This window comes from Argopecten irradians, chromosome 6, assembly GCF_041381155.1.
Source record: "Argopecten irradians isolate NY chromosome 6, Ai_NY, whole genome shotgun sequence".
NCBI lineage: Eukaryota > Metazoa > Mollusca > Bivalvia > Pectinida > Pectinidae > Argopecten > Argopecten irradians.
The window spans coordinates 3,559,634-3,587,615 of record NC_091139.1 but is presented as its reverse complement, the minus strand read 5'-3'; the positions used below and the strand labels follow the sequence as shown (position 1 = coordinate 3,587,615).

At 34.7% G+C, this 27,982-nt stretch overlaps 1 protein-coding gene across 1 annotated transcript; it reads left to right on the top strand.

The window, feature by feature from the left end:
- Positions 1 to 27,695, top strand: LOC138324742 (cyclin-G-associated kinase-like). Its single transcript, XM_069269857.1, has 22 exons — positions 1 to 198; positions 6,735 to 6,796; positions 7,304 to 7,363; positions 7,790 to 7,904; positions 8,206 to 8,345; positions 8,733 to 8,858; positions 9,175 to 9,400; positions 9,880 to 10,020; positions 10,860 to 11,043; positions 12,569 to 12,621; positions 12,963 to 13,111; positions 13,533 to 13,655; positions 14,291 to 14,424; positions 14,962 to 15,075; positions 15,759 to 15,957; positions 16,129 to 16,208; positions 16,521 to 16,717; positions 16,999 to 18,186; positions 18,555 to 18,824; positions 19,274 to 19,419; positions 21,326 to 21,502; positions 21,867 to 27,695. Exons 1-22 carry the CDS (start codon positions 66 to 68, stop codon positions 21,966 to 21,968), a joined length of 4,119 nt encoding a protein of 1,372 aa, XP_069125958.1. The 5' UTR covers positions 1 to 65; the 3' UTR covers positions 21,969 to 27,695.
- Positions 27,696 to 27,982: the final 287 nt, after the last annotated feature.

The window sequence follows — 27,982 nt, the reverse complement described above, 5'->3', positions numbered from 1 at the left end:
GACGAGAAAACTGAAGTCGACGAAGGATGGTTGTTGTTTCAACATAGAGTAGTGATTTTACCGAAATGACGGATTTCTTCAAGTCTGCACTGGGTTATATCAGTGGCAGTGGTACTGGAGGGACTGACAATGATTTTGTTGGTCAACAAGTGGAACTGGGGGACCAGAAATTACGAGTGAGGCGTGTGATAGCTGAAGGTATGTCCCTGGATCCCTCCTCCCACACCTGTCAGATACACGATAGCAGACCACTTCACTACTCGATTGATTGATACAGTTTGCCCGCAGCCGATTTTTCATGCTCTACCTGTCAGGTTGATAACACGTGTTACATCTTAAATTTATATCAAAACCATCCATTTTAGTCTGTGATTTGGTAGTACAACATGTACATCTGACATAAATTTATTTTTAGTACACACATTGATTTGGTATTGTGGACATGGTTCGATTATACTAATCTTAAGCTATATATGCTGGTTGAAATGATTATTGAAAAATTCTTATTAAAGATGTTAAAACTATTGTTTTTAATAATGATTTACTGACAGAAACATAACTGTAGTTTGTAATTAATATCAGTCTATATACATATATATGATAGTGTATATCAAAGATATACAAATTTGTAAGGTGTGTGTCAGGTCAAAGGCCAATCATGCCTGGAAGCTCCTACATGTATCTGATACTGATCTAATATGAATTACATGTAGCCAGGTAGGAATCCTATTGTTGTATAAAGACTGACTATCTATAAACAGGTTAAGCTCAGAAACCAGCATTATTTATAGACTTGAGAATTATAGATTAAATCACAATTCAATCAAAGGGAAATATCTCATTTTAATCAATCTAATGAAAAGTTGATGCTCATTATCTACTCTGTAAACTCAGACTATGAACAGAGTTTACAGAGTAGATGATGAACATGGAATTTTAATTAGATTTCATTTGAATTTGCAGACTAAAAATCAGAAAAAGTGTGTAAAGATACTGGGGTATATGATCAAAAGTTATAGAGCCACATTAATCTGAAGGGTTCTAATGTTAATAATGGTTGTATCTCCTACATGTATGTTAATAGCAGAACATTTGGACTAGAGCCACGTGAGACAGTGAATCTGAATCTGGCAGTTAAAATTGCCAGTGTAACAACATTAATCCCCAATGTTTAATTTATGCAATCTGGATCATCCTCAAGGCTGGGGAAATAAACTCGTCCGATCATGAGTGGATTTGACCGCCGGACAAGTGAATGTTGACAGCATACTTGTCCAATGGACAAATGCATTTCAGAGTTTTTCCACAGCCCTGATCCTTAATTAATTTTCTTGGGTACTAACAAGATGATTTAGGACTGATTACTTAAAGAAGTTATCAGTGCAAGGAGGGATGGTCCGATGGAGGGTGTTAAAAAATCTGTTAGGACATATGCATTGAGACTTTTGAGCCTGTAAGTGTTTGAATGCCTCTATCACCATAGGACTTAATACAATCGAGGCCAACTACCTGTGAAAAAAGGAGATCAGAATGCGATAGACAGATTATCAGAAAAACTAAAATGTTTCATCACAGCAGAAAGGTCATGCCAGTAATTATATAATTAACTGAACATATGTTAGGTCCTTGTTTTTATCTGAAATGAATTGTTGAAAATATTGAAAGCTATAAATAGCCCATAATATAGATTTTTTAATCGTCACATAATCTGCCTGGTATCCAATGATTTTGCCTGTGTAATATTTTTGCATATGTCACTATATAGTCTGTGCTCACTCTATGGATAGCATTTTGGGCATTTTGCTAATGGCAGACACTAATTGCTAAAATAAAAATAATCGTTTTAGCATTTATTGCTATGCCATTTTTTTTTTTTTTTTTTGCTGAATAAGAAAATAAATTTGTCATTTCATTTCTTTTTTTATTCTAAATACCTGAGCTATCAAATCCATATGATTTAAGATGGAATTCAAGTTCCTAAACATTTTTCATTCCAAGTGTTACACTGAAAAAATAATGGCCTGGTTATGGCCTTGAGGAATAGGGAGGAATATGTGGAACAGTATGAAAATATCATGTTCTTTTATTATTTTCTTGGTTTACTTTTAGCAATTAAAAGCATTGCAAATGTTGCCCAATGCGCTATTGTAGATATCATAATTTTTAAAAAGACAAGTTTCTTTGTTGGGCACTAAGTATGTTCTGCTTAAAAACATTTCTTTTTTGCTAAAGAAAAAAGAAAGGTTTTAGCAAATTTTGCTAAGGCGTTTTTTTATCTAGAGTTACCAGAGATAGTGTAAATTGTAATATGACATGGAATGCTTTTCATTGGCTGGAAATTCATTGTGACATCAAGACAGTAACAATCAAATGATGTCAGGAAAAATTTTGTGATGTCAGGACAAAATGGTGACCACCGTTGGGTTACCACAATATATATTTTGAGGTAGCATGCTTCAAATTGAAGGCTTTTCAGTGTTGTAGTTGTATGATAATAAGTATCTTAAATTTGTGATAATTTCAATAATATTTTATGCCAAGGCTACTGTAGCAAAAATAAAAACTTCTTTCATAAAATCTCATTTGAAATGAACACTCATCTAAGGTTCTATATATCAGAATCTTGAGACAAAAGGAATTAGAATAGTGTTAAAACTGAAATTTGATTCTAAATTAAAGAGATGATAACATTGGTCACACTCAACATTGGTCCTACACAATTCACAAGTGTATGCATACATATGGCAATGTTATAAATCACTAATCCAAACAGTACACATTCCAGCAATCCCACTAGTATACACATATGCATGTATGTATACCAATACATTAGTAAGCAGATCCAGGTTGTGACCCAGTTTATCAATATTTACAGGGAAATATATATATTTTGCCCCTGTAATATCTTCAATGGTTATTTTACTTATTTAGGAGAAATGAAGCTTCAAAGTTTGTTTATTTGTTTATTTTAACATCCTATTAACAGCCAGGGTCATGTAAGGAGGGCCTCCCATGTATGCGATGTGTTGCGTGTATGTGTGCGAGGTGCATGTTTTAGGAGACCGCGGTATGTTCGTGTTGTGACTTCTTGTATATTTGAACTGTTGCCCATTTTATAGTGCTATAACTGAAGCATGCTACCAAAGACAACAAGCACCCCACCCCACCCGGTCACATTATACTGACAACGGGCGAACCAGTCGTCCCACTCCCGTTATGCTGAGCGCTAAGCAGGAGCAGACGCTACCACTTTTATAGACTTTGGTGTGTCTCGGCCAGGGGACAGAACCACGAGTATTCCTCACAGGGGCGAACGCTCATCTCAAGGCCAAAAGTGAGGCGGTGCCAAGAGAGGCATTAGGAAAGATAGTCAGTTAGGAAGAAGAGAAAAGATAAGTAGTAAATATCAATACATGTAACAGGGTGCAGGATTTATAATAAATTCAATCACTGCAGTGCTTCTGCCAGGGATTGAACTCTGGACCTCTGGATTACTTGTCTGATGCTCAACTGATTGAGCTTAAGAGAAATTTTCTATTTTAGAAGTTCAGCTGAGCGGTATATTATGGTTCTAGAGTATATTCACCAGGATTACATACTCCCCTTGCAGGGATGAACTTGTCTTCAAGTTTTCAGGGTTTCACAGCAATTTCTTGTGAGGTACAGTTTAGTATTTATTATTAGTTTAACGTCCTATTAACAGCCAGGGTCATGTAACAGGGCTTTTTCTCACTGCTTTGGGAATGGGGCCTGTGGCTTTGATTTTGGGAAAATGTGCGACAAAACAAGGATTTGGGGAAAATTATGAAATATGAAATAAAGCATAACAAATAAGATTTTTTATTTCAAGTGTAGTTTATGTACTTTTTTGAATCCAATTCATAAATATTTAAAGTCTTAACCAACTAAGTTCATGTAATATTTTTGGATAGTTTTCAAGAAATTTTGATTTTGGGAAATTTAAGGCTTGAATTGGGAAAAATTTAGAGGTTTTGCCTTGGGGAATGGGGCCGAATTTCGGCCCCAAATCATGTTGAAAAAAAGCCCTGTGTAAGTACGTGCTAGGTTTGTTGGTGGAGGAAAGCCGGATTACCTGGAGAAAACCACCGACCAGCGGTCAGTACCTGGCAACTGCCCCACATGGGATTTGAACCCGCATCCTAGAGGTGGAGGGCTTGTGGTAATTATAATATGTCGGGACATCTTAACCACTCGGCCACCTCGGCCCCACCGTTTAGTATCATTCCTGAGTTCCTACATGGATGGGCACCACAGGGTGCAGGATTTATTATATGTAGATTCAATCACTGACTCTGCCAGGGAGAGAACTTGGAACCTCTGGATTACTAGCTATATAAGACTAGGGGTGACTATCACCTACAATTTTAACTATTGCAATGCTATTGCTATCGAGGGAAACACTACTGCGATAGTTTAACTATTGCAGATTACAATTGCAAAAGTATTGTGATAGTATTGCACTCTGAATTCTATTACGATTCACCCATACATCTAGTGCAGTATTGGATTAATGTTACTTCCCTTTACCTGCTAGCATCAGCACCAACTCAAACGTAATGAAGATTGTGATTGAGAACATTGTCGGTGTTTGCGTTTTGATTTTGAAAAAAATGACATTTTATTGTGACTGTTAGTCTGTTACTGTATCAAACCTTTGTGAGTACTTTGTGAGTAAGATTTTAGTCCAAGTTACAGAAAAATATCTGACTAATGAAACTATCGATAGTTTGGCGTACTATTATATTGGTGATTGTTATCGACTTTTTGAAAATGCCATCGATTAATCTAATTGAGAGGCATACAATCACAATATATCGATAGTCTGATGTATTGTTACACCCCTAATAGTCTGACTCTCAACCGATCGAGCTAAAGAGAAGCTCTCTCTAGCCGAGGGGTATATTGTGGCTATAGTATTCATCAGGGTTACATATATACATACCTGGTATCAACTTATAATAGGCTAAAACAAAATAACTAAATATGATCATATCAGTTAGTAGCTTTATCTAACTTCCATACCGGTACAGCACTGTACTTCTTTTTTAACAAAACACATGACCAAATGAGTACATGTTCAATCAATTTAGCAAGCAGTAAAAAAATTGTTAGTCGCCCACATATTGACATAGCAAACTAAAGTATATACTTAGAATTGAATGAAAGAAAAAAAGTTTTCCTGTGATTTTTATTCAGACATTCAGGAAACATGAAATGTAGTTGTATGATCATACACACTGAAGTGTGCTATGTTGTGCCTTTGATTTTGCTATGGATTGCTGCTCTGAATTGTCTGGCTGTCTCTATGGCATGACCCATGTGAGATAGATGGTTTTATTTTATTTTCTTCTCTTTACAATAAAATTTAATTCAGTTGAAATAGTACGTCACCGTTTATGAACGTATATATGTATTTGCTAGGTAATTCAATTAAAGAATTCAGGGGATGTAGGGGAATGGATCCAGATGTTTTGAAAAGAAAGAAAACAACAAAACAATTACATTGCTGTTGAAATCAAATTCACTGTAGATTTAGATTAAATCATCATTTTATGTTGTTTAGTCAGTTAATTGATTATTAGAAATTAACTTCGATGAAAGAAGGATTTCTGGAAAAAGTTTCATTACTGGTAATATTCAATTTTCCACATGTGTATTCTATATAGCTTAGCAGCAACCTTTACAAGAATTTATCACATAACACAGGCTGAAGTTTGGCTTTCTGATAAGAGACTTAATTAGTGTGTCAGAAATTAAATTAACATTGTCTGACATTTAGGCCATGTGTGTGTGTGTTAAAACATGAGCATGATATAATTTAGTGCTGACATTTAAACATGGATTTGACTTGTATTTGTGGTACAGTATAGGATGGCCTGTCCTGCACCCGACCCAAGCTGACAAATGCTGAAAGTTATATTCTCCAAGATAAATCTTATAACAACCTCCATTTGTGCTCCGTTAGCTAGATTAGCTTAGGGTTGTACACTTGGCAAAAAAATCAATGTGAACGGAGTACAAAGAGTGGTCCGAGCGCACTGAATCAATATTCACCCTGTTATCCATGCTGTCACAAAATGTAGGTGCACACAATGTTGTAATAAAGTTAGAGATTTAAGGTTTGTATTTGGTGAGAAAGACATATGTCTTTCAAACCAATCAATACTTATCTTTCTGTTATATCATGATGCTATAAAATAAACTGCCAGTTTCCTAACTCAGGCTAACTGTCAGTACTGGCTGTGTTGATCAAACATTTACGAATAACATAATACAAATTCTCTGATATCAGATGATTTAGATATCCAGTACAGTGGCTTCCTTTTTATGCACTTAATAAAGGGTCCCCTCGGGTGGAGGGGAGGTGGGGCTCTTGTGGTGTCTTCTTATGGCTGTTATATGTCTTGTTATGTCCCAATTTCATTTTGAGTACGTAATTTGGGCCCAAGTTTATGTTTTGCAGACATTTCTAGTTTATGAATTAATAGTGTCTCTGATGTCCTATGAGTTACAGAATGGTGACATAGATCTGAAAGCAAACCCAACAAGTTCTATATAAAAAAATAAATTCATACAAAGAAATTTAACAGAAATTATAGTGACCTGTGAAAAAAGATTTATGTTAATTTTATATTATAAGGTACCAAAATTATCGTTATAACAATCTATTTACCTGGTAGTTATAAACTAAAATATGGTTTCTTTGTTTGCAGGTGGATTTGCCTTTGTATTTGTTGCACAAGATATAACAACAGGAAAAGACTATGCTCTCAAGGTAAACTGTTGACTGGAGTTGACTGTATCATTATCTGTATATAGCAAACCTTGTGTCTGGTTTAATTGTAAAAAATATTCTGCAGCATTTATAAAGATAGGCATGAGTTGCAATTTTAGATATCTGAAATGCCCAATTCATTACACAGGTGATTCATTAAGCCAATGTTATATTGGCACAAGTTGTAGAATCTCTAATTAAAAAAAAAAATTGATTAAGAGAAATTTGGATGGATTGCAAGGGGTAGATTCATTACTCTATTATATCATGAGTTTATTAAAAGCTCACATGAATATTGTTGAAACGTTATATTACCTGTACTCCATGCAACTAGTAACTAAAAATGAGTAAGTACCTAGTTTCTTGTTGTTTGAAAGTTTCAAAGATTTAGTCTGTTAACTTATATAGAAAGTAATACTATAACTGGTACGTGTCTTGCTGTAAAAAAACATTATTATGTTATACTTTTGTAGATAGAGTTTTGATTTGTAATTGATTGACTTACAGAGATTACTGGCCAATGATGAAGAGAAGAACAAAGCGGTGATGCAGGAGATTCGATTCCTGGTATCCTTGGTTACACGCTTATTTATTAGTGCTCTAAACACCTTTTGTGCTGTCTAATTTAAATAATTGTGATAATTTAGCAAGTTTAGTAATTGTATTCATCCAGTATCACAAAAACTAAATTATATTATTTGCCAAGAAGCTTACTTACTTCTTTGATATGTAAAGTTCTGGCCTCAGGACTATGAAAAATACTTAAGTCCAACTGTCATAAGTTTAGACTTAGCTGATCAAAGATAATGTTACAAAAAGTCATGTGATTTATGATTGACTAAGTCAAAAGTTAAGTTTAAGATTCTTTCATGATAGTTGGGCCTGGTCATGAATCTTTTTCTCATCAGTAATGGATTGCCTGTAATACAGTGTACTCTGTGTTAAATTTTGTACATTCTTGAAATATTTCTATAATCCTTAAATGCATCACAGAAAAAACTATCAGGACATCCAAACATCATCCAGTTCATCGCCGCTGCATCCATTGACAAATCCAGCTCAGGACATGGACAGGCTGAATACCTTCTCTTAACTGAACTGTGTAGTGGTAAGGTCATAAAGTCATTTGGTCAAAGGTTAAAGGATGAGCTGTAAGGTCAAAGGTTTAATGTTTAAAATGTTTAAAAGGTAAAGGCTATGGGCTCTAACGTTAGAGGATGGATTTTATAAAGCATTGGATAGGTAAATTTATAAAGTAAAAAATTTAAAATATTGATTACTGGATGTTTATAATGTTGAAAATCTCTATTATTTAAGTGTATCACAAGGCTTTTTCCATGAATACTCTTTCCTGGTTGATTGAAAATTGTGAAGATGTGGGATTTTAAAAGTAATAATTTTGTTTGTAGGAGGACAATTGGTAGACATTCTAAACAGGCGATCGTCACCTCTTGGATGTGATGAGGTGCTCCAAGCTTTCTACCAGACATGTCGTGCCACACAGCACATGCACCGTCAGAACCCACCCATCATACATCGCGATCTCAAGGCAAGTATAACTCTAATTTATGATTCATTCATATACCGTACTGCTGCTTAGTGGAACTCAACTTGTTAGAGAATTTATCTCATCTAATGACTACATTGTTTACATATCTTGTCAATTTGTGAACAGTCCATGATGGCAGAGTTGTTCCAACTAGCCTTCCACCTCTAGGTTTCAAGTTTGAATCTCATGTGGGGTAGTCACAGACCATAGGTCAAAGATGTTTCTTCAGACCTATTGTAGGTTTTCCTCTACCTCCAAAACTTAGCACATCAGTAAATAACCCTGGCTGTTTATGGGACACAAAAATAAATATCATGTTCTATCAAACCATTATAGTATACACTTTTAGAAAATATCTGTAATGATTAGTTTTGAACTGTTTTTCAGGTTGAAAACTTGCTGTTGAGCTCTCAGTGTAGTGTGAAATTATGTGATTTTGGAAGTGCCACTACAGTAACACACGCACCTGATAACTCCTGGTCTGCCATAAAGAGGAGCTTGGTCGAGGATGAGGCAAGTAATACTGGACAAATGTCTAGATCTGTAAAAGTGTTCCTGGTCGCTTGTAGTGGTATAACTATATTAGATATAACTCTAAATGGAGTCAGCTGAGGATGAGGTTAGGACTTCGTACAAATATCTAGAACTGTAAAAGTAGTCCTGGCCGCTTGTGGTATTTAATGTTGTACATATAATTCCTGTTTTTTTATTAAGAAATTACGTATTATGAACAAATAAGGTATTATAGTAATGCATTACATAAATAAATGTTGTGACAATAAGGTGCCATAAATCCATTAACATGAGACAATGTTTTTGAAACTTTCAGATTACTAAAAACACTACACCGATGTACAGAGCCCCAGAGATGCTTGACTTGTACCAGAACTTTCGTATCGGAGAACCAGGTGACATCTGGGCCTTAGGCTGTGTGCTGTATATGTTATGTTACAATGTTCACCCGTTTGAGGACTCGGCCAAGCTCAGGATCATCAATGCTAACTACACCATCCCAGAGTCTGATACTACCTACACTGTCTTCCATGACCTTCTTAGTGAGTATTCATAAAAGATTAGGGAGATAGCTTATGAAAAATTATCATATTATTTTATTTGATATTTAGGTTTTAGAGTGTACATCCATTGAATTAACTGTAGTGGCATTCATATCTTAATTTTAATTTGATGAAATATTGTTCAGAAATGAAATACCATTAATGTTATTATGTGGAATACATGTAGTTATGTTCCAGCTATAATTTAAAAAGTTATCTAAGAAAATGACCTTTTTGTCTAAGACAAAGTATTATTTAAAAAAAAAAAAAGAAGTTAAATCAGTCTCAATTTACAACTGTAAATGAAATAACAATTTCAATAGTTAAGAAAGTTATAAACTGAAGATTTTAAGGTATGACAAAAGTCTTGACTGATTTAAAAATTAACAATCAGGAGAATATTCATGAAAAGTTTGATTCCATCTGATTGGTCACATTGGAGTGAGTTACATATTAGAAACCTAATATGTTTGGTTTAGAATCTATGCTGATGGTGAACCCCGATGATCGACCAGATATAAATGCAGTAGTGGACCAGTTACAACAGATTGCTGCGGCCAGAAACGTTAACCTTAAGGGCAAGCTCAAACTGGTCAGCGACCTTGACTTTAATGTTATGGGTAGGTGACCTTTCGATCGTGTTATGTCTTCTTCATCAAGGTGTTAATTTGAAAAGATATATTCTTCATTCTTTCACTTTTCTCTGTATCTTTTGTTAAAATAAAATAGAAATAATAAATCTATGAGAAGTACAAAAAATGTATGGAGGTCTGAAACACGTTGTGTTAGTGTTATTTCGGACTGAAGAAGGCCCTATAGTGGCTGAATATATATTCCATATACGTCAGTGTTATGTTTATGGCTACACAAGTCTATCTGATAAAGTATCTTGCGGTTATAACCATCGTTTAAACACTGGGGTTGATTAAGTGCACATAGCATGTTGGGTCGAAATAACCCGCCGTATACATCAAACGGGCCGAGACATTTCGTACCTGCACACAATAGATGTAAACAAACATGTAGACGAACACGTTGTGTTAGTGTTATTTCGGACTGAAGAAGGCCCTATAGTGGCTGAATATATATTCCATAGAAATGATTTTGATTTTACTTTGAATTTATTTTGGCCTTTTATTTCGGATTATTAATATACTAGCTTTATACCGTTTTTCCTCATTATGATTTATTCTTATCACTGTTTAAATGATAATTTTAAGATCAAAGTAAAATAATATCTTGTACAACAAAATTTTCATATAATTCTGAAGTATTCATTACCAACTTGATCCATTGCAGTGAAGATATAATCACTGGTTTTACAGAAAATGAATTATTAGGTATTGAGCTAATCAGCTTTTCTTATATTCATAATGACAGTGTTTAGATTAGAATTGATATTTCACACTAAGAAGTGTTTTAAGAGGGTATATTTTCATTGCTCTATTATACCTTGCAGAAGATAATGAAGTACATATGCAGCGTGAACGTGGTGGACCACCACCTAGCAATGCTTCAGACTCCAGCAGCGCTGGTCAGCAGTCTACTGCTAATGCGCTGTTCAGCTCAATTCGAGGCGGGGCAGGAAATCTGATGAAAAATATCAAAGATGCCTCATCTAAAGTCATGGAAACAGTATCAGCGTAAGTATTGTATAATGGTAGTTACTGTTTATCTTTAAAGCTGTAAGTATACACAGCACACTCTGGGAAAAAATGCAAGATAGATTATTATTAATTTATTATAAATTTTGATAAATACAACTCCCTATAAATGAAAATTCACATGAACGTGGAATGTAGGGAAGCAGAATTCGTGGTCAATTTACAAATCATATACAGTCAAACCTGTTTAAACGACCCCCTGTATTCAGCGACTTCCTGTCTTATGCGACCTTAATTATTTCTCCCAATGATATTTACTATATAGATGACTTCCTATCTTATGCGACCTTAATTATTTCTCCCAATGATATTTACTATATAGATGACATGTATTCAACGACCACCTGCCTAACACAACTAACGATCATAAAAATTCACATCACAACGTGTTCTTAACCTGTCTCAAGCGACTATTTTGAAACTGAAACCGGATGTTTTGGAATGAAATCTTGCGCAATTTCATGTGATTTTGTTGTGAACAGAGTTTAAGTCATTCAGACGCTTGATACAATGCATTGTGCCATGCGTATTTCGGTTAGGCGATGTTTTACGACAGAATGATGATTATAAGATCACAATATTGTATACTATATTTTATGAAATGCATGTGTATAAACTTGAATGCCAATTATTTCATTGAAAACACAGCGAAATTGTTTTATAGAATTCCTGGAAATAACCTGTTTGACAACATATGTGTCACATGTGTGCATTTTAGCAGTCGTTCATAACATTGTTTTATCACTGTCTACAGACAATTATTAAACATACATTTAAATAATAAAAATAACTTGTGTATTGATACTTCATCATTTTTTATGGTTATAAAGCTGTTTTTTCTTGATAACGACCCCGCAGAAAACTGAAGCCAAATCAAGTCTGGCATTTGTTGTCATTGTAAACAGTTACACTTCAGCATTTTGCGATAGATCATGCTTCTGGTACATAATTATATTCATCTTTATTATATTTCCATTTGATATGATCTCTATTAGACACTTTTACCTAGATTCAGCGATGAAAACATTTGATTTTCACATGTAAATTACGACGTAATTATGCGTCCCAATGGAGCATTTTACAATTAATCATGCATCTGGTACGTAATTATTTTCATTATTGACCGTGTCTTAAGCGACCACCTGTCTTATGCGACCTTATTTTGAACTTCCATTGGAAGGTCACTTAAAACAGGTTTGACTATATAACATATGCATTCTAATAAGTGCCCATGTCCCTAGAAGTGCCCCTCTCTCTCTCTCTCTGAGGCCTCGATTTTGCCCAGGCATCATAAAGACCAAAATAACACAACCTGTATAGATTTGCAATAATTTTGTCTTTTAAGCACCTTTCCATTTTTGTCAAGCTTTTAAACACCCTGGGCACTTATTGGCTTGAATATGGCAAGTTATAAATTTATACTCATGATTGGTAGCAGGAGTGGAGATATCAGATTGTCTGAGAGTTTTATTTATAACTGTCCTTACTTGTGAATGTTTTTCAGATCAATGAACAAATCTGACCTGGACGTTAGTAATATAACATCGAGAATATTAGGTAAGGCTCTGTCAAGGTTGAGTTGTATAACATCTAGAATATTAGGTAAGGCTCTGTCAAGGTTGAGTTGTATAACATCTAGAGTATAATTACAATTTTTACCTAAAGGTGCTGGTGGATAATTTTGTTATTGCCACACTGGTGGGTATTAAAAATTTTACTCGTCAGGTTACACCAAAAAAAAAAAATCCAAAAAACAAAAGAAATGAATTCATGACTTAATATTTAAACATGTTTTAAAAACTTTTCATTTAAAAAAAAACAACAGAAATTTGACTTAATGTTACTTATATGTATGTTTATGTGAACAAAGTTTGGAATGTATTTCCATGTTGTTTCAGTGATGTCATTCCCAGCAGAAGGAGTAGAATCGGCGTTTAAGAACCATATAGACGATGTTAAAAGTTACCTGGAGTACAAATACAAAAATGGCTTTGCTGTCTACAACTTATCTCAACGAACGTATAGAGTAGCAAAGTTTGATAATAGGGTAAGCTCTTCTAACATATAAATATATTGGAATGTTATTATGATACTTTCAGGAGGGGAATAAGATAGCCTGATGTCCAATCCTACTGACATATTGTCATCTATTTGCCAATGAAATATTTAGAAATTGAAAAAAAAAAATTTGGGCATTATAAGCGTATATCATAACTTGTGTAGAATCTTTTTCACTCAACATTGATCAGTGACTGTAGAAAGTTTGATATACTGAAGTTTGGTTTTTAAAAGTTATTCTCAAATTATGTGATCATGCTACTGTTGCATTGTTCTGTAATCAGACATGTCACGAGAATTTAATTATCCTCAGTATTTTAATACAGGTAAATTCAATAGTGTTACAAATTGATATCAAATTTTTACTTTGTTAATATTTTAAAATTGACACAGCCTTTCTTACTTGTCAGGTATCTGAATGTGGCTGGGCACCACGGAAGGCTCCCACTCTGGCTAGTTTGTTTGCCATCTGTAAAAATATGCATCTATGGTTACGACAGAATCCCAAAAATGTTTGTGTTCTACACTGCTTGGTGAGTATATCATGGAGGCACGGAATACAAAAAGTATTAGGATATCGAGAGTGCAGTTGTAGCATTTTGAATTTGATAAGGCTTTTTGGTGGGAACAAGAAGAACTAGAGAACTGAAAATCAGTTAAAGGGATAAACGTGACTGCTATATACACAAATGTTTGAAGATAGATGATTAAGCTATAGATATACCCAATGTGATTAAAATACAGATCCTTATTATCAGTACGTTTGATAAGAGAAGGGGTCATGTCCAGGTTACCTTTGGAAATGGCCAATCAAATTGCTGTCTGCAGAATCTTGACATTCAGGGGATGAAATAGTTTGAAAAAAAATGTCAGAATTATTTTCATGTACGTAGTCATCTTACCCATAGAGCACAACAGAATTAATTGTATATATGTACTGGGGCGAAATAGCGTTTTCATAATGTAGCAAGTTGTAGAAAATGCATTTGATCTGAAGTACACATGGTATAAAGGTCATCCGAACATGACCTCTTATCGGATAATGTCAGATCCTCTATTTAACAGAGTGGTTATAAGGATCAGTATTTTACCTAATCAGATTGTAGATATACCCAATTTTTTTTAAAACAAGTGTATGGAGCTATAGATGTACCTTATCTGTTGATAGGACGGTAAAGCATCCTCAGCTACCGTAGTCGGAGCTTTCCTTGTGTTCACACGGCTGTTTGAGTCCAGCCAGCAGGCTATGCACATGTTTACATCACGGCGATTTGCTCCTGGAGCTTCACCAGCACAGAGGAGGTAGTTATTGATCAGTGTTTGTAAACAATAAAGGCACAGATTTACAACACAGGCTAACCTTGCAATTTCCCCTCCCCCTTTTGGTTGATTACTACAATAATCTGTGCAAAATATTTTTTTCAAGGAACAAAGAAGCAAATTTGCTTCAATACAGTGCATAAAACCCATTTTGTCCCCAATTTCAAATTACTTAGATCTACTCCTTCAGAAGATATTAAAGATGGAATTCAATGTGAATACAGGGCTTTTAAAATACAATGTACCAAAACGACATGGGAAAGGAAAATTTGTTGTGGATTAGTCTCTCCTTCCTTGGATTGTGACATCACAAGAATCATGTCAAAAAATAACACCACAATCACAGGACGTTGGGACTAATTGACCGTAAATCGTACTTTATCCAACTCTTTTGATATCACAAAATTTATGTGTTACCTATAAAGGAAATGAATATTTTACAGATGTCAGACTAGTAGAAAAAGATGTGTACTTTTAGGCGGCTGTAATTGTATTGTAAGCTTTATGTTCGTGTTACAGATACATGGAATATATAGCGGACATCGTAGGCGACCCGCCAACTCTCCCACACAACAAAGCTGTCATGTTCAAGTCCTTGTCCATGTCACCCGTACCACTCTTCAGTAAAATGAGGTAACATTGCTCAACATTATGTACAAGGAGGGTGAAATTGATAAAATAGTGAAAAGACTAATAGAATCCTACATGGGTTAGTCAAGTGGATAGGGATATCTCAGTCCGAGTGAAAAATTTTGAGGCTTGTTCATGTTTTATTCTTTTTCTCCCATACTTTTACAAAATACTATGAAAATGCAGTTATTTAGAAACATTTCCAAAATGCTACTATTACAGGAATGTTGCAATGTGTCAAAATTAATGACATCACTGACAATAGTGGCCTTATGTATTGATGACATCTCGTTATTGTCTAGCATATATGAGCTGTCTTTTCCTTATCCAAGTAAAAGAGAGAGTTATCTTTCCCTAGCTTCCGCGAGATACACTGTGAAGTATGGGAGAACATCTTGAATGATCCTTCAGATCCTTCTTCATGAAACCAATCCGACGCCCAACTTCGTTTGAGGGACATGATTAATTACATTTTGTTGCTGCTTTGATGACCTGTGGAACAATACCACTGAAAGTGTCCTCTGGTTCTGTCTATTCTCAATATTTCAAACATCATAAGCAAAATTAATTTGTACTCCATAATATTTCCATGCAGAAGAATCAATTAAGCTGGAATAAGCCCTTTCAATGAGTAATGTAACTATGATAAGAGGATTTTATCAACCGTGTACCTTATTTTACTACAGAAATGGTTGTCGACCGTTTGTGGAGATCTATGTTGGCGAAGATCGGATCTTAACAACTTCCCAAGAGTATGAAAAGATGCGAGGGTTTGTGATTGAGGACGGCAGGGCCACTGTTCCGCTCAATATATCAGCAGTAGGCGACGTTACCATTGTAGCGTACCATGCAAGGTCAACGTTTGGGGGCAAAGTTCAGGGAAAGGTAAGTTCGTAAGTCCATCAGTGATTTATATATGTAATCTGAGACTGTAATTTTAAGTTAGAGATTCAAATCAATGCTAAGTTATTACATATTTCAATTTGCTTGGATTTGTGAAGTAAAATTGCATCAATGACTGATAAATGAAAACTTTTTGTTTTGTGCTACTTGTAGATCACATCGATGAAAATGTTCCAAATACAGTTACATACCGGAATGGTGAAACAAGGAACTACAAGTCTCAAGTTCACACAGTAAGTATGACTGTGATATACATTTAAAATTTAAAATATAAACTTTATTTATTTAACATTGATTGTGAAACAAGTTATACATCTTATGCAAATCACTTTCAATGGCCTAACTGTATGCCTGCGAGAGTTCTTAAAGTGGGAGAAGCCAGAGTGCTCAGAGAAAACCCACATGATCGGGCAGGTGACACCTTAACTGACAATTTATTCTTGAAATCAAACAAATTTTAATTTCTTTAGCAGAGTTTAGTCTTAGAAATTATTTTAGTTTTAAAATGAAATTCTCATTTCTGATCCTATGACTTTACTTTATAGATTTGACCTTGACCAGCTAGACTCTGCAGATAAATACCCAGAGATGTTCTGCGTGATGATGGATGTGGCGGTGGCGACCAATGAGAGACCTCGGACAGATCCTAGCTATCCGTGGGAAAAGTTTGACTCCACCAAACTTAGTCCGAAAATCTTGTTTTCATCGAAGGAAGAACTTCATCAGACATTCTCAGATTTTGGTAATATGATTTGATAACTAAATGAACAGATTTAAGTTTGATTGATTGAGTGTAAGACTAGTTATTGAGTGTAAGACTAGTTAACCAGTTGAGTTGAATCCCTGATGGAGGCAGTTATTAAATTTATATAAAGTCCTGCACTCTGTTCTGATGAAGTTACTATATATTATAGTAAAAATATGTTAAAGATGGGAAATGCTGTAAGAAGTTCTCTGATTAGAAAATTTTGTAACTGCCATTAGAAAGCTGTGATATTAATGATTTGTTTTGTTTGGTAACAGGTGTATCAGATCGAGCCAAAATGCGCCTGACACGATCATCGAGTCAGAGTTCATCGAGTGAGACGGACAGCCCAGTCCACGTGCCACGTACACAGGACCGACAGACCAAACAGGAGGACAAGCCAACAGAAGTCAAAGAAAAACCAGCTCCCATATCTGGTAAAAATTTCTTTGCTTCTCTGAACTGGCAGGGCGATGCTAATGAACAAGGTGCTGAAAGTGATTCAAAGCCGAAAAGCATCTTTGAAATGGAATCGGAACAGAACTTGCTTGACGGTGAAAGTGATGATGATGATGACTTTGCTTCGCTGTCACATGACAGGAAGTCACATAATAGAAATATGGGAACGCCAGAACGACAAAAGCCACAACAAAATGGGAACACGGTACATGCAGATCTGTTGAATATCAACAGTTCGCCAGCGCATGTAGAACGTGAAATTGATTTACTGAACATTAATGATCCAAGTAACGTAGACTTGCTTTCTGGTAGTGACACAAACAATACAGGAAAAGCCGATACCGGTGGCACTTTTGACCCATTCCAGAATCTAGGTTCATCACAACCACAACAGAACAATACGAAAGCCAAGGACACAAGCGGTACATTTGATCCATTTGCTGAATTATCATCATCTACTCCCAGTCAGAAACAAACTTCCAATACCTTTGACCCATTCCAAGACTTTGCTTCAACTAACAAAGAGGAAAGTAAACCGCAATCTTCAACCAATCAAAATGGAGCATTTACTGCGTTCGATTTGTTAGGAAATACTGAATCGAGTAGTAGTAGTAACACATTTGATCCATTTAGTCAAGTACAATCAGAACCAGCCACAAAGCATAAAGAAAAAGATGAATTCTTAGAGTTTATGGAAAGTAAAACGGACAGTGGGACCGACGATGAACCCAATTTGATGGGTAACTGGTCCACACCTATCATCAACATTCCAGGGGGTTCCAGTTCCTCTGTTAATTTGACCAAGAGTAACTCGGCGTCAAATTTCCAGCAGCAGTTCCCCGGAGGTAACATTCCCCGTAATAATAGTGGTACGTTCATGGGTGGTCAGCCTGCCATGGGAGGTATGGGAAGTATGGGACAAACAGCCATGGGAGGAGCAAAACCAGCATCAGGTAGCACCGGTAATCTAGGTCCACAACAGAAAGCTGATCCATTTGCTGACTTTGGTAAGTTCGTTGTATATTTGGAATCATTAGAATCTTATATAAAAAATTCTGCTTATGTTTTTAACTCATTCACCCCTAAAAATTATATTAAATGAACCGTTTCAGGAGAGTTTCTTTGTTTTTAAGAGTGAATCAGTTAATTTTGATTTACATTAAATGAAAATTTGGTTGTTCCGTTGGAATAACAGGATTCAACTTAGTTTACATACACCAGCTATTATAAAACTTAAATATTAAATTAAGCACATTGTTAAAAAAAGAAAAATCATTGTTGTTAGTATATTTATTTTATAATTTCTTAATGGTAAAGTAAATAATTGTCAATATAATTACAGTATATTGCACTTTGAATTTGTTTCTGGTTTTAGGGAGTTTTGGGAACAAGCCTAAAGGTCAAACCCTGACCGGGGTCAAGTCTGCAGGAGGTGCTCAGTCCTCCCAGCCACAGAAACCCGCCTTCAGTAGTGGGGGAGGATGGCAGCAACAACAACAGCAGCCTCGTAACTCTCCACAGGGATCACCCAAACCTCAGCGGCCGGCCGCTCCACCAACCCAGCAAACCAAACCTAACTATAATGTGGGCTACACAAGTGTGCTGGGCAGTCGGGATGAGAGGGGCACTAGGAAACCATTCTTAGGTAAACAAATGTCAAATAATAACAATCAATTCAGGAATTCATACTAGCCTCATTCGCCTGTATAGGCGTAGTCTGTTGTTTGATCCCTTTTCATATTTCTATGAACCAAAATTTGTTGAAATTGAAATTGATACTAGCCTCATTATTGAAAGAAAAAGCTTTTTTAATGGTACGTTTGTGGTGTTGTGTACATATCTGGAAGCGAGTTTTGGCATATCTTTCTAGAAAAAAAAATTTGTGTTTTACATATCTTATGACTTGACTTATGGCATGTTTGTTTTTGTTTTACCCAAAATATACCAGAAAATAAAAATTTAACAAACTTTCAATTTTTTCAGCATATCTAAAAAATAAAACTGTAGATGAACAAGCCTGATGTCTCTGATTTAACATTGATGGATATTTTCAAAAAGATATGGGTTTCAGTGTCTTATACCAATTGTTTACAGGTACCAAACCAAAGTTAGGGGCTGACACATTTGGAGATTTGCTGGGAGATCACAAATTTACTAGCACCAAGTCTGATGAGCCTAAGTCACTGGCAGACATGAAGAGAAAGGAGATTGAGGAAGAAATGGACCCCGTCAAACTCAAGGTAGGATATTATGAACATATAGAGAGTCAAAGTTTCTTCTATGGTAGCTCTTCAGACTGAAGTGTTTCCCAATATTCAATATTTACATTTTCACTTCGCTCCGCCTCAATGAAACTAGTAAACTCCGATCACTTCATTTCCCAATGAAGATGCTTGGTCACGCGCTGACCTCTGACCAGCGTGAGAATACATTTTGACATTGTTTACATTTTAACCTAGTTTTACGCCGCTTCAGTTTTGAATGAACTTTCTGGGATGTGGCCTATCGCTGTACATTTAGAAACACAGACAGAAATGTTTGATAAAGTGATATTAGAAATTGTTAGTAATATGATATTACAGATATTTTACACGTATTTTGAAGAAACGATGACTTAGGCTCAAGCCCCGGAAAATGCTGAACATAGGCTACTGAGCGCAGCGATGATCAAACGCAAATAGTTAGGATAATGTGTACAATATATAGATCTATATGTGAACCGGTGACATACATGTAAGCTTAGAAACGATAGATTCCATAAAAATACGCTCAAATACCAAACAGGCTGATTTCAGTGACATAAGCCTAACGAAACGATTCTGCGAGTGTCAAAACCCACGGCATTCGAGGGTCGTTGGAAACCACGAACATTTCAAATCAATGTTTCTCTACTTACTTTATACAGAATTTTAATCCTAAAACTCCAGTTGACAGAGAAGTTATCACATTTCAAGAATAACACACAAGTCTTCCAGTGATCTGCGACTAAATCCCACATTTTAACACGTTTTATTGAGCCCCTGAAGCATGGTTCTTGGACTGCATCGCATACCATAGACACAGGGGTTGGATTTCACAACAGGTTTAGTTAATAAACATTTAACTGCCAGCTACAAACAATTACCAGACGGAAATACAACATTCATGTACATTCCATAACAATCGCAATTGATTTTTAAAAGATTTGATTATGTTTAGATACCAACTATTCAGCATTTTCACCACAATCGTCATTTTCTTCAAAACCGGACCCCTGCTAAATCGAGCAACCGGATTACACTGCTAGTACTGCGCAGTATTTTTTTTATTTGAAGCTACATGATCATGTTTTTATGATACAATTTAAGCCATTAATTCCTGTACATCAAAACAATATTTCAAAATCGCCGTTTGTAATTGTAACAACGCGCAAAGAATGAAGTTATTTTCGGAACTACATTTTATGTTGCCTTGGTGACGAAAAGAACTGACTGGCGGCTGTTCCGTAGCTGTACATACATGTACGATAACTGGTACAATGTTGCAAATTGTATAATAATCTTATACCGAATACATATAATTTGACTTTTTTCAAAAGCGGGATATTTAAATTGGTTAACGTAAATATAAGGATTGATTATCAATTTTGTTGCTTGCATTGACTGATGAAGAAAGTTAATCTCGTGCAAATGTTACATGAACTGCTTCGCAGTTCACTTCATTTGCACGAGATTAACTTTCTTCATCAGTCAATGCAAGCAACAAAATTGACAATCAATCCTTAAATGTAATTCAGTAGCGTATTGTCGGGTATTTATGCAGGTCAAAATTTTCGCAACTTTAGCTCCATGTTTCATGGATAAAATTTGCGCAATCATAGTTATGACGAAATCACGAAGCTCTCATCCCCTGCGAAAATAACTGGCTATATGGTAATTTGTCAATTTGTGTTCTATGTTTGAATATTTATTATAAAATCATTTTTTTTCAAAGGAATATTTTTCACATGTGTTCTTTTTTTAACCATGAAAAAGTCTTCAAAACCAGATTTCTAATATTCTTTTTTTGTTTAAAGTTTGCAAGTCAACATCTTAGCATGTTAATATTTTCCCTACTTATAAGGTAATTTTCACAGAATTGTGTCCCACATGGTAATTGTCTTTGTAGATAATGGACTGGATCCAGGGGAAGGAGCGTAACATCCGTGCCCTGTTGTGTTCACTGGACAAGGTACTGTGGGAGGAAGAAACACGCTGGAAAGGTTGTAGCATGTCAGAGCTTGTTAGTGCAGACCAGGTGAAAAAGGTGTACAAGAAGGCGGTGCTGTGTGTCCACCCGGACAAGGTAAGCTGTAGTCATTTATTTATTTAGAAAGGTTTCTACCTTACTTACTTTTATACTAGGTCATTAATGTTGTAATTATATATGCACTTGCTATAGAGTGCCCATCTCTGTCCAACCATGCGCCATCCTATCGATCTGCTCTAGCGTTTATCTCTTTTGGGGATGAAGGGCATTATTTATGCCTAGTATTGGAAAAATATTATTTTCATGCGAGCTTTCAAAGATATTTAAGAAGTTAAAGCCAAGAAAAGTATTTTAATTGCTTACATTTATAAATTATTTAAGAAAGAAATATTTTAAGAATGGGAGTATGCAAAAATAATTTTATTTTGATATTTTTTACAATAATTTCTTTTTATTTTAGCTCGCGGGAACACCTTTTGAAGATATAGCTAAATTGATATTTATTGAACTCAATGATGCATGGGCACAGTTTGAAGAGGAAGGGATGAAATCACTCTACTGAATCCTACAAAGTCTTACGCCAATACGGTCGATGAATTCATATCCAGCATACTTAGTACCTTAGTGAGACAGATTTCTGTTGTGTTGTGATAGGGAGTATGCAATTTGTGTAGACATCGGTGTAAAACACCTTAACGAGCTTGATCAGTTTACCTGTAGAGATATCACCTGTATGCAATATCGCGGTGTGACAGACGGTTCCTGTGATGAAGTATTTAAACATCATTTCCATGCAGTTGAGATTCTTATCAAGAAATGCCCATAATGTATTATTCTTTGTTCACCTTTTATCTTTAAAAAAAATCCTGTATCCTCCGTTGGATTTAGAAAGAATAAATACTCAAATGTTAAAAATTATTTGGCAAATTCAGGAGACAGGATACTGCAAAACAGTGTTTAATTTTAGCCTTACTTTGACTAGGAATTTTTCCCTTCATATGGACTGTGACATCGAAATTAGAAATACTGTTATGGTATGCTACAAAATATACCTGCATTATTTAATTACAGTATGAATTATGTTTAATGTGTTAAATTAGTTACAGCTATTTAATGCAGTTGATCTGTAAATGTATTAATCATTACTTATTCTCTGAAGTTTTGGAGAAACTTGTGATATCTAGACCTTTGTGTTTTAGTTTTGTTCTTCTCCCATAGGACGAAGACCAGTCTAGAGATTGATTAATTTATCAGCTCTTTGAGGTCACTTCGATCAGAGCTGATAAATTGTTTACTACTGTAAACACGACTTATTTTCGTGTACGATTGAATTTCGTGGACTTTTTAAATTATCATGAAAATATTCCAAATACAGAAAATGTAGAACCAAAGCTGTCTCGGACGTAAATGAAATTACCATGAAAACTCTTCATGCATGAAAACACGAAATTATGTTGCCGCGAAAATAGTTGTATTTACAGTACGATAAATTATTACTGGTTTTGATATTTTTGACAAGTATGTGATATCATTATTTACATTTGCCATAGAAATCATACTAAATATTTCATCTCTGTTGTTGTTATTTTACCCAAATTTCATTTCTGATTGCCCATTATTACCTACGTCTTTACATATTTCAGAGTTGTTTCCCCTGTGTGAAGGTATCAATTGTGGCATCATATTTTTTTGTCAGAGCAAAACTCACTTCATTTTCATTTGAAAAATATGATGTTATACTCATAAACATTGATCTATGTGTTATATGTTAGATGCACGACATTTCAAAACTTCTGATAGACAATGTAGAGACACAACATCATGACTCAAAAGTGTCTCGTCGTGGTATACTTTTGACATTATTGGAGCAGGAGTATATATAAACATATGAAGTCTTAATCAATACCTACCCCTAAGGGAAGATAACTCTTTATTTGTGCAAAGACAGAATTGTGCTTGTTGAATTTATCATTATGTTAATTATTTTAACAAGATTTTAAGGAATGGAGATTTTGCATAGAAAAAAGGAAGCTTAATTATTAACTTAGAATGCCTTTATTTATTTAGATATGTTGTATCCCATTCTGTTAAATATTTTCATTTTGATAACCATTTATGTTCTTGTTATTCATCTCCATCATGCCATATGTTTATTTCCAAAGAACTTGTAATCTTGAAATTTGTTATGTTTAAAGATTGTTTTGTGTATTTGTGTGATATTTTCTTGTTAGAAGATTCATTAATTAAAGAAGACTTGATTTTTTTCATTTTCTTATGATGAAATGCATCAATGGTGGACCAAACTGGCTCTGTATACCTTAACTTTGTTTACAGGTACTATTACTTGTTAGTGTATATATAGCTTAGATTGAAAAGTTGCAAAAATGAGATTTTAATTAAAAGTACTGGTACTTGCATGAAAACATGATATACTGTAGTGACTAGATATTTGATGAATAACCAACTATAAAAAAATTGAAATCTATATAAGATCATTATGTATTTATAGGAGTTCTTTCAGTAAGTAGTTGAGGTATACCGGGCTAAGTCTGTAGATTTTAGACCATTGCCTTATGTCAAAGGAGTTGTTATTGTGACTGTCGTGTGTTCCCCTCTCTCCCTGTGTCCCTCTGTGTCTCTCACAAGTTTGTTGTAATGGTTACAGATATATAGATAACAATATTTCATCCTTTGTGTTTTTTTGACAAATATTTGTCATTATTAAAGTTAAGAGTCGGGCAAAGAAAACCAGTCTAATTGCATTCATTGGCCTTCCAAAAGACCTTACATATCAAAACGACGGTCAAGTTCTGCTTACGTTGTCATGTTTTGACCAATGAAATTATGGAAAAGTCCTGTGTAAATTAACCACTATTCCAAAAATAACTCTTTACAAGCGTGGCTGCGTGGAAATGTTGATACAGACATAGCCAGCCGGGAGGACATTTTAGGATTCCTATAATATGAATTAACTTCTTTGCATGCGATTTTGACAGGAAATTTTATTTTCAAAAATAATACTGGATATATATTAATACCATTTTGACAGACTTCAGCCTTCCTTTGCACGACTATTGACTTTAGCAAACCCTGAATTTAAAACTTGTTTCAGATCTCTGTTAAAGGAATTTATTTAAGTTTATTTCTTTGAGAATGTTTCGACTTGTTGACATGATCTCATGACACGGCTGGGACGTTTGACCATTATTATGTCTGTTACTAGTTATATAATGCCTGTGTGTTATCTGAACAAGTTAACATGGTACTAACACAAAATATTTGATTTAAGGTCAGTTGTTGATGGAGGCATTTTCTTTTCAATTACTTGTTACAATTATATATGATTAACCCCATGTCCGTTTGCTATTGACATTGTATTCCTGCTGCATTTATGCTAAGGTTTATCCATTTTTGGTAACTTAAACATGAAGAAAATTCTGGAAAGAGTTCTAATATAAGGGGAGATAACTCTTTCAATATTTGCTTAAACGATACATAAGCTAAAATGCTTTAATTTGATATTTCAGTCAGCAATTTTCTCATTAAGTAATTCTATCAACTTAAGCATGTAATAGTACAAGTAACACGGCTAAACACAAGTCTCACATTGTGGAAGGGGAGATAACTTTATCAATTTTTGCTCAAAAAGATACATTTGCTTGAAAATGCTTCAATTTGATATTACAAGCAGCAACACTGCTAAACATTAGTCTTTTCTTTATGGTGTACAATTTAATGAGCAGAACAATAATACCGGTAGAAGTCATGTATGTTGTGTGAGATTGCATGTTATTAGAATATTGAACCGTGCAATAATGTATTTGTAAAATTTGTCTTTACTGTAATTAGGTTTGTTAACTGTCACAGTTATACAATATACAATGTGTACTCTTGTTTAGGATATATTGCTAGGTAGAGTAAAGTACCAAATTATTATAATACATGCACATGTATAGGAAGCCATTGTATCACAGAAATGGAAAACATGTTTAGCCAGCAAATTATGCTAATTAGACATACTGAAATCAAATATAATCACTAATTACATATTCAAATTAGCACATTATTTTTATAAATGGAATCAAAATTCACTCTACATTTCCTGCAAGGTACTATATATATCTAAAAAGTTACTCTCGTCATATTGATATCACAGATCACGGATACAGACTTGTACCATAGATTGCATACATATGCTACCATGTTATAAAGGTTGTTACCAGTACTTTATATAGACAAAAGATTCATTCCATTGTCATTCCAAATATCCAGTTCCTGATGTATGTAATCACACAATCTCCTTGTTCTGTGTGAAACAGCAAATAGTCAATTTCCTCTGGTCATGACGACGTAGCTCAGAATATTTAACTTTGGTGTTGGGACAGGTATGTAGTGTCTAGACAGGAAATATCAAAATGATAAAAAAAAATCCCAGTGTTATGTTGATGTGTATGGTAGAAACATAGAAGAGACAGGCAGACTTTATGATAGCTATCGTTACATATAAGAAAGAGTCTTCACACAATACTATTTGTATACACTGTACATGGGAATAGTGTGTGTTATAGGCTAAGTCTTTGTGCATAATCATTAAAATAAAGTTTAAGCAAAGTTTGAACCATAAAATCATACATGTAAACTGGGACCCAACTAGTTGTGATTGTGTGCATATTCTACTATGCGTCCAGATTTCCAAATGTCTGGTGCTACCGACGAATACTTAATGATGGATTTGTTCTGTTTTTGTGGAAATAATGTCTTTCATGAGATGCAAACATTTAAATTTTTCCCAAATCACGACTTCTTTATCTTCATGAGTACTGAAAGGGTCCCAGTATATGTGTTAATTATTTCTCATGTGTTCTAGGCGGATGTTCTGATGACCAGTTTATTTTTACCTCTGGTTGAAGAAGTTGTAATGCTTTGTTTCAGTATTGACTACCAGTCGATGTGAAGCTTATGTGAATTCACATTTTGAAGATAAAAATACTATGCAGTTAAGTATACCAGAGTATATAGAATGTATACTTGTATCATCCTTGATACTCCAGGGGTTACTATCACTCTCGTCATATTCACCTATGGACTATGTTATAGTAAAACTGAAGACAGAATTAAAGACCTGCTGAAATTCCTTTGAAAATTTACAGAGAGTGAAGGTCAACTTCAAAGTCATACAATATTAGTTACAGTATGTTAGTGACATAATGGGGGAAAATATTCGCCTCGCCTGATACAAGTTTGTTTTAGACCCAATATTTTTTTCGTATTAGGTCACTAACAAACTGTGTAACAAATTTAGCCCATCAAAGACCCTTTCCATGAAGTAGTTGCAAAATGCATTATGCAATGAGTATGGAACCCAAATCGACTCAAAACTTAAAACAATTTTCACCTCACTGAAGACTCAAATGCGTTGTCATGGTCCATTTCTGTTAAATAATTCTAAATAAGTGTTGCCGATTTCGGTTTGCTTTGAAAGTGGTCATCAGCGCTATCATTCAAACAATTTGTCTTCATCTCTTTGAGTGCCGTTACTTGACCATCATCTTGTTGCTAATGACGTTAGGGGCGAAGAGCAACAACTCTATCGTATAAACCTGACACGATTTCTACTAACCTGATACGTCTATATCTTGGATATCACGTGACGTCATTTTAACCAATAGGAAAAAAGATTCTTGTCTGAGGCAGGATAATGTACCGTTATTTGATTCTTTTGATGACCAAATTACCTGTTTCATCCGCTGTTGCACAGTGCCTTCAGTTTTGCTATGACATAATGCAGGGGTAGATATAATTATAGTGATAGTAACTCCTGAGCATCAAGGATGTTCTTGTATAAGCATGCTTCATCAGTTTTTGCTCAATGAGATAAAATTGATTACCTGTATGCATAATTTACACTTTCAAAAGCGCTGTAAAATAGATAAGATAAGGGACATCGTGAGATGAGTACACATTGTCCAGGTTTTCAATGATATAAATCTGACTATCCTGGTGAAATGATCATCAAGGTATAATGACTTTGAACAGCGTAGACGACAGTATTTTGTTAGACTTGTAGTGCTCTTTATGGTGATAGGGACGTTTGTGATTCACGCCGCCAACACGGGATTATTCCTTGTATTTGTTGATGTAATTTTTACATTATTGTCTGTTTAAGCCTGTTGTATTGTTTGTATATAGGATAGAGAAGATGAAGTATTGTACTTATGAGACACATCTGTTTGTATATTTAGCATTGTACATGTGTCATGAATAACAAATTAAATCACTGTAGCAAGTATTACTATTGTTTCATTATTTTTTTCTTGAAATTTGATAGTGATTGAGTTATTCCCCCTTGTTTAGTTGGATTCTTTAAAATTTGTAAGCAGAATCATGACTATCAAGTTCACCTGTATAAATTGCAATTCCATTATTTGGAATGTACTATTGCAATGTTTAATACTTAATGAAATATAATTCATACATATACCATAAAATGAGAGCAGTACATAAATATACAAACCAATTTTCTTTCGCTTGTGATTTACTTTTCTAATTTCTCCATCAAAGCAAATTGCAAAAGTT